Source organism: Thunnus maccoyii, chromosome 4, assembly GCF_910596095.1.
Source record: "Thunnus maccoyii chromosome 4, fThuMac1.1, whole genome shotgun sequence".
Taxonomy (NCBI): domain Eukaryota; kingdom Metazoa; phylum Chordata; class Actinopteri; order Scombriformes; family Scombridae; genus Thunnus; species Thunnus maccoyii.
In genome coordinates this window covers 18,768,501-18,788,041 of record NC_056536.1, presented here as the reverse complement: position 1 = coordinate 18,788,041, position 19,541 = coordinate 18,768,501, and the positions used below count along the sequence as shown (strand labels likewise).

The window sequence follows — 19,541 nt, the reverse complement described above, 5'->3', positions numbered from 1 at the left end:
CACTGAAATTGCAAGAGACAGAAACGTGGAAAAACAGAGATCATCACACAAAATGAAGACACCATTAATTAGCAGTGGAAACCATTCAACAACAGTTCGCAATATGCTATTAAATATCTATTGTAGACTCAAATAACTACGGTATTAAGTTCTGTTTAGAAACTTGGAAAATCAAGTGATGCGCGGCACTTTTGCATAAAAGAGCATCTACTTACACGGACGGAGGGATGCTTTGGTGGGAGCCTCCCACCTCAGTGACCCTGGTGCTTATAGTGGAAAAAAGTAAAAACAGACACGCACACCATACACTGGAAACCACACAGCTCCGATCCACCTGCATCTTGGGCAAAAAATACCCTCCCTACGCGCGAAGTGCGAGTTTTGGGTTTATGCTGCCACCGTGGAATTTCCCCTTCCAGAGAGTCCAAAAAAATAAAAGAAAAAGAAACAATGAGGAGATCAAAAGTCACCTAAGATGACTGACTGAATCATTCATGGCAATGTGTTTAGGCTATTCTTGGTGCGGGACGCGGATGAGCGATGCGCCTTGACAAACGGCAGCTGTGTGAGTTATCCAAAGTGCCGCGGTGTGGCGCCGCTGACCGGTGCGGCGCACACGGCTCTGCTGCTCGGTGGAAAGTCGAGCTCGACTCCTCCGGCAGGGAAAGTCCGCTCAGTCGTTTTGTTTGACCAACCTCACCCGCAGAGAGCAAAGAGTGGAGGTTCAGGGGGGGAACCGGGGAGATCATCAAACGATGCAGCGCACAAGAGCACGCCTACTCCTCTTGAGTAATGCGACTAGCCCTCTCTCACCCTCTCTTTCTCTCTCTCCCCCCCCCTCTCTCTCTCCCTCTCTCACTTTCTCTCATCCTCTCAGGGTCTGAGGATAGGCTGAGGATGCTGTTATTGTTGTTATTGAATTACGCCATACTGACCGGCCTCTCTTTTCCTCTCTCTCTCTCCCCCACTCATGGGCTTTAATACAGGGCTATAATAGCTAGCCTTCAGCTTTCATGTCAGATCAAGTCATACACTGTATGCCCAGGTTCACTGAAGCAGGAATTACTGCCAAAGTGCTGACGAAAGAGGGAAAAGAGAAAAAGAAAGTGTGTGCATAAGAAACATAGGGAAGTGGGGGTGTCCAGCCAGGACCAGATGATAGGTCAGTTATGCTGCATAAAAGCATGTCAATTAAATACACTTTGCAGCAGTGATGTGGCACTGGCAGCATGTTGGCATATGGGTAGTGACAGAGGATGAGAGCCCCAAGGCAACGGACCCCATGTGACAGATCATGTTTCACATAGAGCTGGAAGGATTCTGGCAAAGCACTGAGAGGGGATCAACACTGACTGAATGGCCTATCTCTGCTGCTGCAGAAGGGGTGCCTTACCTTTTTCACACTAGAAGAGTCACCTTTGACATATGTGGGTCAAACATCAGTGTGAAACAGCCGGTCTGGGTTTATCAACTCCACAAGTACAACCATAGTTGGTACAGACCTGTCACAACAGTCTTTACAGCAATCACACAGCTGCAGATGTTAAGTCAGTGTCATATTCAGGAGACTTATAGACTTTTAAGGTGGAAAAAAACTTCTGTTGTTGAAAAAAAATGTGCATACATTCATCAAAATGAGGCAGGAGAAAGTGTTTTTGTGTTGATGCTAAAACTCAGTTAGCCAATCATATTGGGATACATTAAATACCTTCAGGTAAGTGAAAATGTGCAAATCAAAATAGTTTTGTATTCACTACATTTTTGCATAAGGGTTATTGATCTCATGTTTACTGCTTTTCCCAGTGACTCCACTACAGTGGCCAGTGCTTTGATGTCACTGGATCAGCTCCCAGGTTTCCAAACCAACAAGCATGGACTGTTCTAATGGGACTATAATGAAGATGAGACTATAATGAAGCCAGTCTGCCCAGTAACAGTGCAGATGCAGTGTGAGGATCCATTCTGACAATACAATGAGGCAAACTCGATGAAATAAGTGCACAGTGCACATTTTTAACAGCTGTTGCATGATCATTCTACTGTATGTACAAGATAAAAGCAAATAACCTACTTAACCAATCAAAGCATCAACTGTTCACCTTAATGTTGCAATATACTGCACCGTAGCACTTTAGTAATCCAAACACTAGCACACCCCTAAACACAGATTTTTAAAAGAACTTTTTTAAAAAAGTGTTAAAACTGACTTCAACAGATGTTTGTAGTTATTCCGCTAATCTGAGGCTACAGGTTATCTTGTTTTGGGTTGGAAAATACAAATTTACAACAGAAAACCACCGGTACTAACTTGGGGCATGGATTTAAAAGATTTACCAGACATGAAGGGTCTAACAAATAATACTATCCAGTTCCATTAAATATAGAATCGAGTGGTTTTGGTGTTTGACCCATTATGGGGACTAAAAATCCCAATTTTAGTTTCCATAATGGGTCAAACACCAAAACCTTCCAACCATGTGCATTTTTGTTTTTCTTCATATTGATTTACCTGATTGAGTCATACACTACATATTCTCTGCAGTGCTTCATTGTTTGCATCCTGCTTGTCTGCTAGTATTTCAGTGGTTTTAAGTTTTAAATATTTTTAAAAAATGTAACAGATTATCGGCAAAGTAAGACAATGATGCTGTGATCATCGCTGCAATACTGTTTGCATTTGTAATGTCTTAATATCAGCTTGTCAGTCATCTATGAAGCACTTTGAATTTCACTGACCTGTTTGAAATGTGTTATACAAATTAAGTTTGATTGATTAATTGATTGACTCAAAATATTTCAGTATTAAGAGATAAACTTTGAAGTTCTTTTTATGGTGTTCACTTTCCTGTTTCTGATCATCTCTTCTTCCTTCTGTTTCTGTCACAGCATGTTGCCATTCCTATGGAGAAACTATCACCAAGTCAACAGCCAAATCACCATCATATCCCCTGAGGTAAAAAGATGACATATGGCATTTTAAAGAGGTTTACTTATTCCTGGAAACCAGAAAAAAATAAAACAAAAATATCTGCTCTGGTTGTTGGACTGATTAGGAGGTTTTATCCACAAAACTAAAGTCTCCCCTGAGAGTTCCTGAGTGTGAAGTGTTTTTGCGCACCAGGATATCACTGAGCAAAGCAGGTCCATTTCACTCGACGGTACTATGTGGTCTGAATAATAGCAGCTACAATAAGTGGAGTGAATGGCCAAGTAAAAACCAACATAAAGTACAGGATAAAGAAAAATATCAGCACAGTTCAGCTGAAGGAAGTCTTGAAGAGTGGAGGCTGACAGGGATAATTTAGTTCCCTCTTCTTCCTCCCTTGTCCTTTTGCTGTTGTCATGTTCAAATCTCTTTCACTTCTCATCCTGTTTCAATGGCAGGTCATTATTTACCATTTGCCAGTCTTACAGAGCCTCCACACAAAGGGTAAGTATGAGTATACTGTAAGTGGTGATTTTAAATGTAAAGTGATAATATAAAGGCTTCTTTGTTGGATCGCCCTCCTCTGTACTGATTTGACTGCACTTTTTTGAAAATAGTTTTCTGAATGTAGGTTGAGCAAATAGTCATATCTGCTGGAATGGCTCCAAAGTAAACAAAAGTCCGAAAATTATTATTAAACTTACATTCCGCAAATCTCTTTTCTACTCGCAAAGCTTGTTTCTTTCTGTCTCTCCCCTTGAAACAATGTAAAATCACATATGTCTGATGGGAACCCTGTGCACTATCCCACATGAATCCCAATCCACTGTTAAAGGAGCTTCTAGCCATGACCTTAAAGACATAGCTAGTTTGGAGAAAAAGAAAAAAAATATCAGTTATAGTTACTAGCTAGAAGCAAATCACTTTTCTACATAATTCCTAATGATAGATTCATGCACGTGAACCAAAGGCATGTCCCAGGAGATTTTCTGGATGGATGGGGCAGTGAGGTAGGAGGCTGAAGTCTGGATTAGTGAGGGATTCTTTTACACAGCATAGTCAACCTTGAAACCGATGTGTAGCATGCAGTCGCCATGGGGCTGAGGTTATTAATGCGGTGAGTGAGACCCAAAGTTATTAGAGGACATAAACAAAATAATGCACTGATAAATGGATGTTTTAATATATTCATAGATTATTAAATCCTGCACAGAATATGGAGTAGATTGAGTCAGGGTCACATCAGAGGAAAAAAACCAAAAAAAAAAAACATCAGAGTGATGACCCAGCCCTCCTTTCCATCTTCACACACCCACGACCCCTCTTGTTTCTCCTCTAACCGTCCTTTTCCTCAATTCTCAATGCTGTAATCACACCTGATTTTGGAGAGCAGAGTGTACCCAAGTTGATGGCACCTGGGCCATACCTGGCATTACAGCAAAGACAAAAATAATCCTGACATTTCTGACGGTGTAGTTCCTTTTCCATCCAACACTGATAGCTTTCAATCCTGGATGTAAAATCTGCAGTGCTAAATATGACACAGGTGATGCCAAGCTGCTGTGTCTTATTTTGTTTTTGCAATGTTTTAATTGAAAGAGAATTCAGGTTTTCATTTTTTTTTCTTTTGACAATTTACAAATAATCCCTTGATGTCCCATCACAAGCCGCTGCAAATATGCTGAATAAAGTAGCAATTAACTATAGAAGTGCATTCATCATTCATCTAAATAGCATTTTACATCTTTTGTGTCTTTAAGTGTTTTACAAAGCTCAGTTAGAGTCTCAATATTATTATACAAGTAAGATCATGCTGTGTGCTCCAGGTGTATTTTGCGTGCACACCGCTAATAGGTTCTGTGTTGTTGATTATTTAGCGTTGGTGTTAGTGTACATAAACCTGATGAAATAATGTGATGCCTTTGATATAACTGAAAGAGAATCTCCCAAAACAGGGTAGAAGGGTCTGAAACTTCTCAGAAAGAATATCATACAAACTAAACGGAACCACTGTACAAAGTATAGTAGAGTACATCTAAAGTGAATGATCAAATACTCTATACAGATTCTTTAAATTACTTAAACTCAAGTCTAAGTATACTATATGAAATAAGCATTTGTTAGTACAATATCTATTCCACTTAGCTTTTTTAAGGCTGTCGGTTTGCCTACTTTTTTTTAAGTAAGGTTAACTAATTAGAATTTACAGTGTATTAGTGTGAGCGCTTCATCACTGTATGGCCATGTTTCCTTTTCTGGTGTCCCCAGTTTGACCTCGGGGCTACCAGCTATTCTGTATCTCTAGCAGCTCATTAGCACCAAGGTCAATTCAGTATACCAGTACAGAGTAAAGGATCAGTGGAGAAGGTAGGCGTCTTCACGTGATTGAACTAGATATGCTGAGCTTCACTTGCAGCACATATGAATTTTCTTTTTTAATCACATTCACCAAATATGCAGATTTTCAACAATTTTATGCCCTGCCATTTTCCAAGAGATTCATTTTAAAGCCTACTAGATAGGGAAGTGCACCTTTGACATTTTGATTTGTAAGAGTTGTTCTTAATGGTCATTAGGATGCAGATTATTCCCTACTACTGTTCTATCTAAAAACCAGTCCCTTGTAGACATCTAGTCACTTACTGCCTATTTTATGTGTCAAATTATGCGACAAGGTTGTTATATTTCATACTTTGACCTACCGCTGAGCCAAAGCACCTCTGCCCAGGCTGGTTTGTATTTAAGTGAAAGCAGGAGATTGTGTCTGTGTGTGAGCATCAACGTTCTTATCCGTACGGACAGTGATGTGCTCCGTCCCATTAGTGCCTGGGAATTTCAAAGCACACCATAAATAATTCTTTGTTACCAGGCTCAGAACTCACCTTGCTCCAGAAATACCTCCCTTAATTCAATTAATAATGAGATGCCAAAGACTTTCCTCCATCAGCAGCGGCAGAGAAGCAGACGTCTGTATCCGATGAGATGGAACACAGCTGCCTGTGGAATATGCACTGTCATTGGATCAAAATATCTACTACATGCAAGATTCATGGCTTGAGAAAATAAGGACAAACTGCGCCGAGCTTGCCGTGATGAACAGCAGGGGGCGGTGGTAGCTTCAACTAGAAGAAAGATGAGTTTATGCCTGGTGCATCACCTGTGAAATCAGGACAGGGAACATGAATGATTATCGGGCTTTCCTCCCTTTCTAGAAAGTGCGTCCTTGAATGAAACATTTGATCTCTGATGTTGGCAAAGGCAAGGCTGAATGTGCTCGTACAAGTCGGTACTTTGAAGCAGATGGAAAGTGAATTAAAGCTTTTGGGGAAAATCATCCTCAATAGCGGCTGTCAACATACTGTACACTGGGTTGAATAGATGATTAAAAAGCTTATGCTCAGGGATTGATTTGAAGTCTTAAGAGACTCCTCTGCTGCTAGTGAAAGGTAGCCTAATTTTCCAGACTGGCATCGCCTCTTAACAAAATTGCATGTGGATGTTTATTAGATGCCATTTTAGCACGCTGAGAAAAAGTGAGAAAGGTTTTACTACAAGGTACCATTCAGTCACATTTGTGTATTTATCATATCTAATCTATCTATAGAGATGTGTCAATCTATTCCTGAATAATAAAGGTATATCAAAAAGCAGACAATGTACTACAAAAAGTAGTTAAAGTTCAGAGAGCCCTCCATCGGAAACGAAGGTGCAAGAGATGATCTATCATGGTTAATGTTCCCATCCTCTCAAAAATCTTCACCTAAGAATATGTGCATACAGTAGCTTGCCCAAGGCATAAGCAAGATACAGTTAGCAGCTGCTCAGAGCCTCCAACAAATTCCAGGAACAAATTATAAACTTGAAGTCCTCTATTCATATTCTTAAATAATTTAGGGCAGTTAAATAAATAATCATGTGTTGAACTTTTTTATGTTTGCACTTTGCTGAACTTCACTGAACAGATATTGTTTGGTCAAATCACTTTCTGCTTACGAACCAAAACGGTTTGGGCCATGTGTACATCAGTAGTCTCACTAAACTCTAATGTCCTGCATGGTTTCTTCAAGAGCCGTCTCATTGTGAAATAAGTGCTTAACTCAATGCTTAAAATACAATAATACATTTACACACACAAAGAAAAACATAGTCTGACCTGGAAAACGAGACTTTCACCAACCAGGAAACCTTTAATCTACTGTGTGTCACTGCATCGTTTGTAAAAATGACAAACAAGCATATAAAATGCCACACATTTAAGTCAATGCCATTTCTTGTATTTTTGTTGTATATTTACAAGGTTACATATTTGACAAACACTTCCAAGATCAACACAACCCCTTTTATCAAAGTAACCAGAAAGTGAGAATAAAGAAAACCTCCTGTATAGCAGACAGATCGGGAGGAGACGTAGACCTGCTTGGTCCTGCATCTGCTATCTTCTGACAAGCAGTCAATAGTGAAAGAAAGAAACGGCTTGTTCAGCAAAAGTAAAGAAAAGAGTGGGAAATGAAGAGGGCAAGATATCCTGTGAAAAGCAGGAGGGGGGAGAGGAGAGGAGAGTGAAATGAGTGCTTCAGGCTTTCTTTAAAAGGGCACCAAAGATTAATTTGTCATCGAAAAAATCTACAGAATGGGATGCATATTAGTGAACATAATTGTGTTTAAAAGCAATTATACACCAGTCATTTCCTTTGTTCAGAGATAAAATTCAGAACATTGAGCCATTTGGGAGAGAAATGAGCTGACGGAAGACTGCAAGTCATATTATAGCCAAGGGAACTGTGGTATTGGTGACTGAGCGTACAGTAGTTGACAAAAAAACATCATGTAAAGATACTCTGTATGCCTTCTATGTGATTGAAAACTCATTAGCTTGTGTGTTTAAACATACAGTAATTGCCTGTGAGTAGAAAGTAAGAATAGTCATACTGACCGTGACCTTCACATATATTTTGTAATGGGGACCAGATACAGTATACTTCCCCTCCACCAAACTGTGTGGCAGCTACAAGAACCTCAATTAGCCAAGTAATTAGGTCATATATCAAAACAATGGAGTGGCTGGGAGAGGAGGGACGGAGATGGTCAGAGAGGAGATGAAAGAAGCGGAGGAGAAAGAGGGTGGACAGAGCTTAACGAGGAGACGTATTGGGAGATGAAGAAAAAAAACAATTGGCCTGAAGAACACAGGTGAGAGGAAGAAACAGAGAGAGAGGAAGGAAGAGACAGTAGCAAGGCATCTGCTAAAGCATAAATGAGAGAAAGACTGAGGTGAAAAAGAAAGACAGGCCAGTAAATTGAAAGCAACTGGAGCACAGTATGACAGAGGTAGAGAAAGAGGAAGATTTGTCAGGCAAAATAATCCGGTGTTTAGAGTGTGTCTTGTGAGTATCAACATGGTGAAAAATCAGCATGTCTACCCACACTTCTGGTTTGTGAGGAAATGCAAAAGCCAGGCTAACGTCTTGGCACACTAAAACCACATGGAATGATTTTACAAATACATTTTAAACATTGATCGCAATAAATGTCTTATTTTTCATGGCATTAAAAAACTGCAATTAGGAATGACAGTGTTTTTAAGAATCTGATGCACATTCAGTAACTTTCAAGACTAACATAATATATACAGGAATAACAGGAAAAGATATATATGCATGCATGCATTATCATCCATCTAGTCTGTCTCCTTTTCCCTTTTTCCACAGTGTCATGTCTGCTCTGCTGGTCTCCTAAGGGGCAAAGCACCTCATAGATTACATTTCACACAGTGTCCTCACACTGGGTTTGTGTTCACACGCAAAGCCAGCCAGGTAAACAAACAGAAAACAGGAATTTTGCTGTTTGAGAGATATATGCGCACACACACACACACACACACGTCATCATCTTAAACGACAGTAATACTAAAAGCACTATGACAACATGCATAATTAAAGACACTCTACCTAAAAATAGAAGGATGGGAAAGAGAGAGTATAGAAACAAGAGATGAGTGAGGCATGAGAGAAAGGCGGAAAGGGTGACGGAGAGCTGAGGGATGTCCACAGCAATAACAAAGTAAAAAAAAAAAAAAAAAAAAATCAAATGCACAAATTGTACGGATAGTCAGACTTTTGTATTAGGGGCCAAACTTGTCAATTTTCTTTTCCATCTTCAAACAAACAGTGTGAAATGACTCAAGCAGCTGTCTGATTGCCTGAAAGAAAAGACTTGATGGGAGAGGTGGCTTCATTATGTGGAGAAATAACAGGCAGCCAGCGCAGACGTCTGTGATATTTGCATTATTTTGTGTAGCAGATTAAAAACGGCACTAAAGTGCTCTACATTCACAACATGTTCACAACTGATTTGCCCAAAGCATCCCATTCTATTTTACATTCCCCAGCCACTTCAATTAAAGAAAAAACACCTTGCTGTTACAAGTCCTCTCCTTACCCCCATTATTCTCTGTCTCTCCTTTATTTGCCCCCTCACTCCTATCATCAGCTTTTTTCAGATATGCAATCTCCTTTTTATCTTCTTTCTTGTGTTTCGTTTGCCGCGCCTCAGTGCACCTTATTAAAATGTATATTTTCAAATCATTCTTCAAAGGCAGACTGTTTGCCTAGAGAACCAGAGCCATGCCCGCTGTTACAGGAAATTACAGCGAGACCGAGTACAACCAGATAGCCCACCTCTTTCTTAACGCCTTCTTTCTCTTTGTTGTTTTGGTAACGTTGTGCTGCACATCAAGTGACTAAACACTGTATAGCCTACTTTCAGTCATTAGTTTTTCATATTCAGAGATTCAGCCTAAGCACTTGGCGCGCCTGCCAAAAAACAACCTATTTTTAACCTTCCATAACAGCAAATATTTATCTCTACAGCCCAATCTGTGCGCTAGAAATCAAAACAAAATACACATATTCAGAAAACAACCAAGCACATGTTTAAACAAAATGACTGTGCTACTGTAGAGCGGCACACAGTGGAACTCCACTGATCTACCCTTGGACTGTTTATTTGTTTAAGCCCCATAGCCTAGGCTGTTGTTGATAACCAACTCATTTGCAACGATAACATGCCCAAGAGGCTAAAATGAGGCCATTCACTGCGGCTGTGCTGATAGAGGATGAGGAATTCGGAGGCTTTGATTGGCTTGACTGTGATGTTCAATTAATAGTCGACTCACCAAGTCCTAACACACATCAAAGTGCCCCATTGGGCCGAATCAGTGATTGACAGTGCAGAATAATCCCAGGCACTGAAGGGCTAATATTATCTCTATTTACCACTGTGGACACACTAAACATGGACGATAAAAAGAGATTTGGAAGAATTGGAAAGGTTGAAGAATAAAAGAGGAAGAGGACGACCTAGTATTGTCATCTGCCATTGCCAGTATCACTTTATAAACAGAATGCTGGCCCGAGCAAGCTGTGTAAAGAGCATGTGAACATGGATCTCTAAAAAAAATGTCCAACTTTACCCACCTCCCAGTCTTAGTGTCCTTCCCATCTCTTGTGCTCCCAGAATGCAAAGCAGCTTAGATGGTGGGACCCTGCCACAGTTTGGCTGCAACAAAGGAGTTGTGCAGAGTACCCTGCGGGCCTGTGCTTTCTGGCTGGCAGCTTTACATATAAAACAGGCAGGCCTATCTGTCTCTGCACAGGCTGTGGCCACAAAGTCCGAATCCCCAGCTTTGAGCACTCTGAGGATCCTCGCTCTGGAGTTCTGCACGGGGAGAGATTAACAACAAACACTAAACATGACTCTTCTTCTGCATGTCTCAGAAAAAGAGGGAAATTTTGGATCACTGAGGGAAATTTGGTCAAATAAAAGTCTACAGCTTAACTGTCATCTAAAAAAATCTTTGCCCCTGTCATTAAGAGCTGCTGATCAATCTTTTTTTTATTCCTCCTGGAGTATTTTTGTATATTATTTGTTTAATTGGATATGGAGCTCTAGTGCTATAATATTATCATTCAAGCAAATAACAACCATTTGAATAAAATCTTTACTTTTGGCTTGCATACTAATAGATTTAATTGTAAATTAGTTGCAGTAGGTGTAAATCTTAATGTATTATCATTCATTTATTAGTGGTTACATTGCATCCAGAGGCAGCTGAAAAAAAACTCAAGCAAACACTGACATCTAGTGGATGTTAGGTGAAATTACATATTCTATGCACAGATGTGGAGGCACAATCACATGAGGACAACCTATATTTTTGATGATGATGCCCCTCAAGAGTAGATAAAATCTTTGACAGTAAACTTCCATTCAATTTTAGAAAAATACGCAACCAGTCTCGCATTTACTGTATGACTTTTTATTTTTTAAGTGCTATATCTTTCTTACACAGATATAAATTATTCATTAGGTAACTGACAACTTGCTTTTTATGGAAAAACAAGTTTTATATACTACTCAGGGTGTGAGATAATGTGTCAGAAAATATGAAATTTGAATAATTTATGACATGTATTTGTGAATATTGTCCACTGTGTCTGGTCTCTGTCTTCTAGGTTGAATATCATCATATTTAACTACCACTGTGTAGGATGTACAGCTGTTCACATTACCCATTACTGAATACATTGCTATCCTGACCTCTAGTGGATGAATGAATTAGATGCTCAATGCATGCAAAATTCATGCAATCTTCCTGTTCTGTACCACTGCATTAGAGAGCAACTTGGCAGTACATCTTCTACAGTACATCTGTGTAACATGAATAGTCAAAATGATCTCTGTAAATCACAAAATAGGTTATTCCAAAAAAATGACTGAAGTAATGCGTCCAATTTTGGCAAAACAAAAGGATCCATCTAACCATGTAATACAAAGCTTCTGTTCTGCACACAAGGTTTGTTTTCCACATTTCAGTTCTGAGGTTCTAAGTTTTAGACTTTAAACTTCAGATATCTGGTGGAGCTAATGGTCTGCAACAGACTGTGATGTGCAATCTGTACTTCTGTTCTCCATAGTCTCATTGTTTGCCCCATTAACCACAATGCCTAATGGAAATGTTGGTATCTTGGGCTGTGTATCTGTTCAGCACTTTGGTCCACAGAGTTGGTTGACAACTTCTGTACTGACCAGACTGACACCAAATATGGTACAGCCCCTAAAGGATTAATTATGAAATTTTTTAGACACCTTGACCCTTTCTTCAACACCAAGATCAGATACAGATTTCTCCTGATACTGTACATGTATGAACCACAAGGCAACACTTTCCAGTTTGTACTGAGCATGGGCTTAATCATATTCACATTACACACAAGCATCAAACACCTGGCAGACTTCCATAGAATTTAAATATCAGCTACAATATGTTGAACATTGCAGTGCATTAAAACTATAGATTGGCCAACTGAACATACCATACATTACAGGCGATGTGCAAGTTACTTGGTAAATGTAAAGTAGGCTCCTATCACTAAATTAAATCTAATTAATGCTACTTTACATTAATCATTAATAGCAAAGTTACATTACTCCTCACTTTTTCAATTCATTCAATATGACACTTTGTGGGTGTTAATTATGGATTTCAGTCTTGTATATATGCTTACTGGGTTGGGGATGGATTATGGTTCTTATAGATATCTTTGGGTTGAACTTTAGGTTGAGGTTAAATTGTCATTAGGGCTGCAAACAATTATTTTCATTGTCAATCTGTCGATTATCTTCTTGATTAGTTGTTTGGTCTATAAAATATGGTAAAAATGGTGAAAAATGACTATCACTGTTTCCCAAAGAGGCAACTGTCCACAATCCAAAGATATTTAGTTTACTATCATAGAAGACTAGAGAGACCAGAAAATATTCACATTCAAAGATCCAACCTGCTGCTGGATAACAGGAAAAAACGTTTTGATATTTAAGTATTTTAAGATAGTTCACACACACTACAACTCGTCAGCTAAGAAGATATAACATGTAAATAAGATAACTTTCGAGTTACCTGCAGGTTTATTCCTTCTCTTTTGGCGGACCCAGAACCTGTGCTACTTGACGTTACCGAACCATAGACTGTGTAAAAATAATGGACGGAGCCACCGTGATGTCACCCAGTAGTTTGTGGACTCGTTTTGAAGCCTCGAGTTTGGCATTTTGACCGTCGCCATCTTGGTTTTTAGGAGCCAGAAGTGATGAGAAGTGACAATATTTGGATAAGAGGGGAGGAGCTCTCCAGGTTTCAGCTACAGCACCTCACACACCGGTGTGGTAGCGATTTGTCAATCAAAAGGTAGCCACGCCCTAAAGCATACCCTGCTTTATCATCTATTTTACTCTAAATGTGGCCATAATTTACAAAATGAACATCATTCTGTATTGAAGAAGACTCCAAACTAGCGATTGAGACCATAAAGTCATTAGGAAAGTATTTACTGAGATAATAAATCAAGTGAGAAGTAGGGTCATATTTCCATAGACATCTTTACAAACGGACTTCTTTTGGAGGCAGTGTCGCCCCCTGCTGGCAACTAGAGCATGTAGGTTTATGGTACTTCCGCATTGGCTTCACTTGACCCATGGGATGAACGCACAGAGAAAGACCGATACCAGCCACCTTTGGTAAGACAGCAAACAACACATCCCAAGAAATGAAAAAGTAAGTCTTACTGGGTTTTGTAACTACAGTGTCATTCTGAATCTCACATTGTTACATTAGCTAATGGTTACTGAAAAAGCAAATGAATCATATTACTAAAAAACAAACAAACAAACAAACAAACAAACAAAAAGTCCAACTTACTACACACACTGACTATAGGTATTATGATGGTATTATAAGTGCTGCTAGTTGCTTTGACCACTTGTGGCCACTAGATGTCATTATAAAAACAAACATGTCTTATCAAGGCATTACACAAAAGTCACATATGCAGAATTTGCCTCCCTGTGTTTTGCTGGATTGCGAATGACACTGTCTTATTTCTTATTGAATCTTGTTCAATTTACTCTTTGTGATGTTTTTAAAAATCCAAATTGAAAGCTGAAAATAAAATTAGGATTTCAATATTTCAATTAAAATTTCAATAGCTTAGTGTTCTTGTGTGTTGTCATGAAAGCCTAGAATAAATAGATAAATAGTTGGATATTGCTACCCCTCATACTAGATCCCATGCTGTAATGATATTGTATTTGATAAGGTGTAATTCACTTTTACCTTCTTTGAAATAAGAAAATGTGTGTTGTGTTGTGGATGCAAAAGTAAACTGAAAAACTGAAACTAAACATCATTGAAAAGGTGATTCATGGCACTGTTCACGATTACTCATTATGCGGCTATGATTGCCTGAAGGAGTTCGATTGGACAGACGCCTGTAGGTAAACTGTCCCAGTCAGGGGGCACTGACATTTTAGGATAGAGAGAGGTGAGAGAAGACAGCATATGGCACTCAGGAGGGAGACAGAGCTGGCAGAAAACCTGGACACTAGGTTGGACAGCTTCAGGTTAAGTAACAATTAACAACATGATCAAAATTTGGGGAAATACTTGATGAAAATTACAATTAATTTCATTTAGATTTGGTATCGGTTTGATTAGAATTACCAGGAAAACCTACAGGAATATGTAATCAGTGTGCCTATGTATGCAGTATAAAACAACATATACACACAGCATACCTTTTCCTCTGGATATCATTTATTTTTCAATCTACATCAGTTGGTCCTTGGACAAACTGCCTCCACTCATTTCATAGTTTGTAGGATACATTTATGACCAAAGAACACATTTCACACTGCTACAGATTGACAGAACTGCCATATCGAATGTTAAGATATCTACTTACTGTCATGCTGAGTGTTTTTATCAGTAGTAATGACTCACTGATGCTGTTACTGCTGCTAGTGTGGCTTCTGGCGTAATAATGGCATCTATAAGTCCCAGTGGGTGGACGGCATTCCATAGTATCGTCCTTCTATGGTAGGAATTTGTACTGTAATTTACAGTTAGATGAAACTGGACCTTACATTGTCAGGCCCAACTTAAAACAAATAGACAGACAATGTAATATGTTAATAGTTTGTAGAAAAAATCATATGCATTGATACTTTCACCAATCCTCATAGCACAATGTCTTACTTGTACCTATGTTTATTAGTTGTGCAATATTTGAAGATAGTAAACAGCTATGATCGTATAGAGATCTAAATGTATCTACAGCTTTGTATATCCTTTTGGTTATGAGGATTAGCATAGTCATCCTGTACCTAATAGTAGTTCATGATTACACTGAATATAAAAAAAGACCTCCGCAGAGTGACACTTCTGTACATGTATGTGTTTTTGTTTTGTACATAGCTGTAACGGTTAGCTTTCATTTTCACATTGTCTCACTCTGTCTCTCACCATAGTTTATGGCAACTCCTTTGTAGCTTCACTTTGGCAGTCAGACCCAGTGGTGTGGATGGAGGACCCATGGCCTCCCTTGTCCAAACGCTCGACTCTCAAAGAGTCGAGTCATCCCAAGACCCGCATTCCTGCCATGCCCTCAGACGGGCCGTCTTGTGCAGCATAGTTCCTTGTATAGTCTTTGAAAGTTTGTTGTTAGTGCTTTCGCAACTAACCAATGTTGTGCTAGTTTGTAGAACCCCCTTTGTCTGGCTGGTCTGTAAAAGGCCGTTTCACAGTTAAGTCCCAAGCAGCAGTCTTGTTCAGGGGTGGGGTGAGAGACGCCAAAGGCTCTGAAGGGCCAGTATTGCTGGTCCGTTCACTCCAGCCAGATGCTAGACCAGTGGTTCCCGATATTTCCTTTGTCTTACACTCAAAAGCTTTTCAAGCTCCTTCTACTTTGTGCCACATTTGATTATTTTAAGATGCAACTCATGCAAGACTTCCTGTAATCCAGATTATTAGGAAACACTGTGCTAGCCCAGATAGACCAGCCTTTTATGGCATGCAGCTAATACGGCTATTTCAGCTATAAAACTGGCTGTTTGAAGGATATATTTCTTGCAGCGGTATTAGACAAAGTACACTGTAATGAAAGCTGGAAAGACAATGTGCGCGACGGAAGTTTGTAATATGACACTTGTGAGCCATGTAATACATACATTTAATCAGGAGCATCTGATGTTAGCTGTATTAGCTACAGTTGCTAGCCTGTTGTGGTTTTAATGGCTGGCTGGGGTAAAGGCCTGTATACGCTGTTGCCCTTCAGGGCCCCGGGACTGTCCTTGACCTTTGACATTTGGATCATGAACCATCTCTCAGGGAGAGGCTTGAGCATCCAAAGGCCTTATTCAAAATATGGATGCCAAGATGCAGGTCAATGAGGAAAAAGTATCCAACCACGGTCTGCATTTACTTAAAGTAGGTAAGACTTACAAGGTTTTCATATGAACAGGCAAAGTTGTCATTTTGTTTAACAAATATTCTGTGGAGGATACTTTTTCCATCTTGTATTCACTTGCACTCCCCCTCAGCCTTGCTTTTCAGCTTCCTCTCTCGCTCGCTCCCCCTGTCGTCCTCCGGCTCTTTTTTTCCCCTCACAGGCTGTTCTTGTCTGGCAACTCAGCCTCTGGACTACGTGGAAAGTAGACAGTGGCTTTGTGCTCCTCATAGCGGTCGATGTGTTTGAGGTGTACCACCATGTGCAGGGCATAGGCTAAAACGAGGAGCAGGATCAAAGATGTCACCAAGCCCATCAGGATGGCTGGCGTCAGGAAAGTGGCACAGTCACTGGCCGACGCAAACTTGTCCGACTGAACGTTGAAGGCCTGGATCTGAAAGAGCAGAGAGAAGGCGGAAAGATGAGATTAGGCTGAACTAAAGAGGACAACTGGCTCTTACTGGGCTTACCAGGCACAGAGACACTGGGCAGATGGACGGGTTGAGACAGCCTAGCAGATGGCTAAACAGTATACAGACAGATTGACAGACTGCCAAACAGACGGTAAACAGACTGACAGACTGACTGACAGCCAAACAGGCAGAACACAAAAGGAAATGGCAAACATACACATACATGCACACCTGTAGGAAACAGGAGGAGAAGACTATATAACAGTGAAAGTGCAGACATTACTGGGAGAGTTACACAACAAAGCTTGTGCCCCTTCTACGGTAGTGTACCTGGAAATCAGTGAAAGTGATGTGCCAGTTAGCGGATGTGTCAGTGTGGGAGCTGGGCACTAGCAGGGTGTCATATTTGTGCAGACTGCTGACGTGCTGGCAATGGTAGGATGAAGTGGCAGGAGCGTAGACCTCACTGGCGTTGAATGTAGCCTCCTGGGTCCAGTTGTAGTGGATGTGAACGCTGTCTAGTGTAAACCAGTTTTGACCAGCTGCCTCGTAAAAAGTGTTTGACATCTGAAGCCTGGCAGAAGAGACAATGCAGTTAGTTACACACACAGTTCACACATGCACTTAAAAATTGAATGCTTATAAATGAAAACTTTTAGGTTCAAATGCATTTTGAAGATGTTGATGAATTAAGAATGTGCATTTTACCTGATTACTAGACCTCGCAAGTCTTCCACATCACCAAACTTTAATGAAAGCCTGTGGAAGAACAAATCCAAAATTAAAAGATCCGATTTAGAACAGTAGCTCAAAATAATTCTCAAAAGACCACATTAAATATTTAATTACTACTCTCTTCTAGACATGTAAAATTTCCTTGGATGCTATTTCTAATTCCTGATCTAGTAGTATCAAACCTATGCCGATCCCTTGGCTATATATGTAGATATGTGAGTTCTCATTATATGTGTCTAGCACACTTATGTGATCTGTCTTGCAATGTACTTGTAAAAATTCTCTAAAATCCCAAACAAATTCCTTTGGTACAAGTTGTACTGTGTAAAGAAAGTGACTGTGATTCTGAGCCTGACTGCCCACATTTTGGTTTAACTTACGTTGCTTTCTCCTTGGTGCAGATGGAGCCCTTAGTGTCCACGGGTGAATTGGGGTTGAAGACTCTCTCAGTCAGATCAATAAAGGTGTGGTTCCTGTAGCGTATTGCCAGGCGCTTGGCCTTGAACAGAATGCAGGTCTTCCCATTGTAAGACACACTCAGAGGGCCATAAGGCCCCATCAGAGACTGGAGCAGCTTCCTCTTACTGTGAGACATCCCTGGCTGATGCCAGTTAAAAGGCTGCAAACATATGAAGAAAGGAGTTAAGCAAAAGGAGAAATAAAGAAACTGCAGTGAACTGGCAACCAAAATGTAGGCAGCAGCAGTGTTGCATTCTTTGACTGTCCTCTAGAGGGCGATCAGATTGTTTCTCAGAGCTGTGCCTCATTTCAGGGGCTGCATACTTACAAGGATGTGGCCCATAAAATATGTGTACCCTAAAGGCTTTACTGACCCTGCGTCTCTCCAAATTGCCAGAATTAGTAAATACCAGACATAAACAGATACTTTGTGGTGCAGCGGTAAACTAGTGCATATTTAGACAAGAAATGCAGACTTTAAAGGATCCAGCCCCTGAACTGGAACACAGCAATACATTTAAACTATCTTGTTCCTCATTGTATGCAACCATATCAATCAGATGCTCCTCTTCTACAGCATGTGTCAGTGTGATCTGTGTATACTACCACTTAGCAGCTCTTCATTTCTTCTACACAATTGATCCAAAGCAGGTCTGCTGTGCCTCCCTCTTGTACATGCTGTGATATTTAATTAAAAATCCACCTTTCTTTTAAGCTTGTCATTCTGACCTCAAAGTGTCAGTAATGTGTAAAGTTCAGTGTTCCACCCACCCATGAATTTAAATTGAGGAAGGAGCAGTGTTCTCCTCTGGGTAGAAAACATAAGCTTTCTGAATTTGCATATAATGGTGCGGTAGCTATTAGACCACATTGGCTGCACTGTGCAGATAGAAACTGCCTCCTCTAGCTTTTTAATCTCTTTGCTCAGAGGCCACATCTCACTGAAGGGCATCTGGGCTAATCCAGCACTATTTTACAAGACATGTAAAGTGTCATTCACTGTGACTGTGAAGTCACTATTTTTCATTGTTTAGTATATGATTAAATATTTGGAAACTAAGGTAGGATAAATGATACAACAATTTCCAAAAAGTGTAAAAGATACAGTACTAAATACAGTAGTTTAGGAGAGCTTACTGCAAGGAATCCTTTAATCTATATGAAACAGATGTAACTGTGCCTGGATGCATCAGCTGATACAGCATATGTTTTCATTAAAACTACTGCTCATTTAAAGCGATCCTACTGTATGTGTGTGGGTGGGAGTGATGTTTTACCCGTGGTGAATGTGCAGACCAACAATATTCCCACATCCAAGGTCAAGCAGTGAGGCTGAGTGAGTATTCTGTGTTTTGTTTGCGTGCATGCTGGTGCACATGTATGTGTGTGAGTGTGTGTGTGTGTGTGTTTGGATGTACAGAAAGATAGAGGGGCTGATGGTGGGGATACAGTAGTGAGGGAGAAATAGAGTGTGTACCTGCAGTATTCTCCTGAGTGGGTTTTCATCTTCAGGCATCAAAATAACCTTTTCACTTTCTAAGCCGTACCCACCATCTTGACCTGAAAATATATACACACATTACTGCACCATGAAAGATTATATCAGTATACATATTAAGCTGATTGCAATGCTGCATTGCAGATTGCAACATAATCATAAAAGTTCAGCCG

The 19,541-nt window shown here is 40.1% G+C and overlaps 2 protein-coding genes across 8 annotated transcripts in view; both read right to left on the bottom strand.

Annotated features, from left to right (window-relative positions):
* Window positions 1-13,097, bottom strand: part of cacna2d3a (calcium channel, voltage-dependent, alpha 2/delta subunit 3a) — a 133,561-nt gene extending 120,464 nt beyond the window's left edge. For 2 of the 7 annotated variants that reach the window (XR_006095790.1, XM_042408718.1), the window contains exons 1-3: window positions 12,885-13,095; window positions 10,402-10,642; window positions 216-5,923 (exon numbers count right to left, since the gene is read on the bottom strand). Coding sequence is in view for 4 of the 7 variants with exons in the window: in XM_042408718.1 (XP_042264652.1) it covers window positions 216-340 (125 nt within the window). In the remaining 3 variants the exon portion in view is untranslated. Of the gene's footprint in view, window positions 1-215; window positions 5,924-10,401; window positions 10,643-12,884 lie in introns of all 7 variants that reach the window. The other 5 variants (XM_042408719.1, XM_042408725.1, XM_042408720.1 and 2 more) reach the window with 5 other exon arrangements.
* A 1,886-nt stretch (window positions 13,098-14,983) lies between these two features.
* LOC121895962 (V-type proton ATPase subunit S1-like protein) lies at window positions 14,984-18,653 on the bottom strand. The gene is made up of 4 exons (XM_042409536.1): window positions 17,792-18,653; window positions 17,385-17,435; window positions 17,007-17,250; window positions 14,984-16,657 (listed from the first exon to the last, which is right to left on the bottom strand). Exons 1-4 carry the CDS (start codon window positions 18,004-18,006, stop codon window positions 16,421-16,423), a joined length of 747 nt encoding a protein of 248 aa, XP_042265470.1. The 5' UTR covers window positions 18,007-18,653; the 3' UTR covers window positions 14,984-16,420.
* Window positions 18,654-19,541: the final 888 nt, after the last annotated feature.

Bases quoted from the DNA above. Each gene is read 5' to 3' on its own strand.
- LOC121895962 (XM_042409536.1), bottom strand. From the start codon at position 18,006: ATGTCTCACAGTAAGAGGAAGCTGCTCCAGTCTCTGATGGGGCCTTAT. The intron at 17,436-17,791 runs GTAAGTTAAACC...GTTCTTCCACAG, and splicing joins TGCACCAAGGAGAAAGCAAC to GCTTTCATTAAAGTTTGGTG. The intron at 16,658-17,006 runs GTACACTACCGT...CTGCTCTTTCAG, and splicing joins TCACTTTCACTGATTTCCAG to ATCCAGGCCTTCAACGTTCA.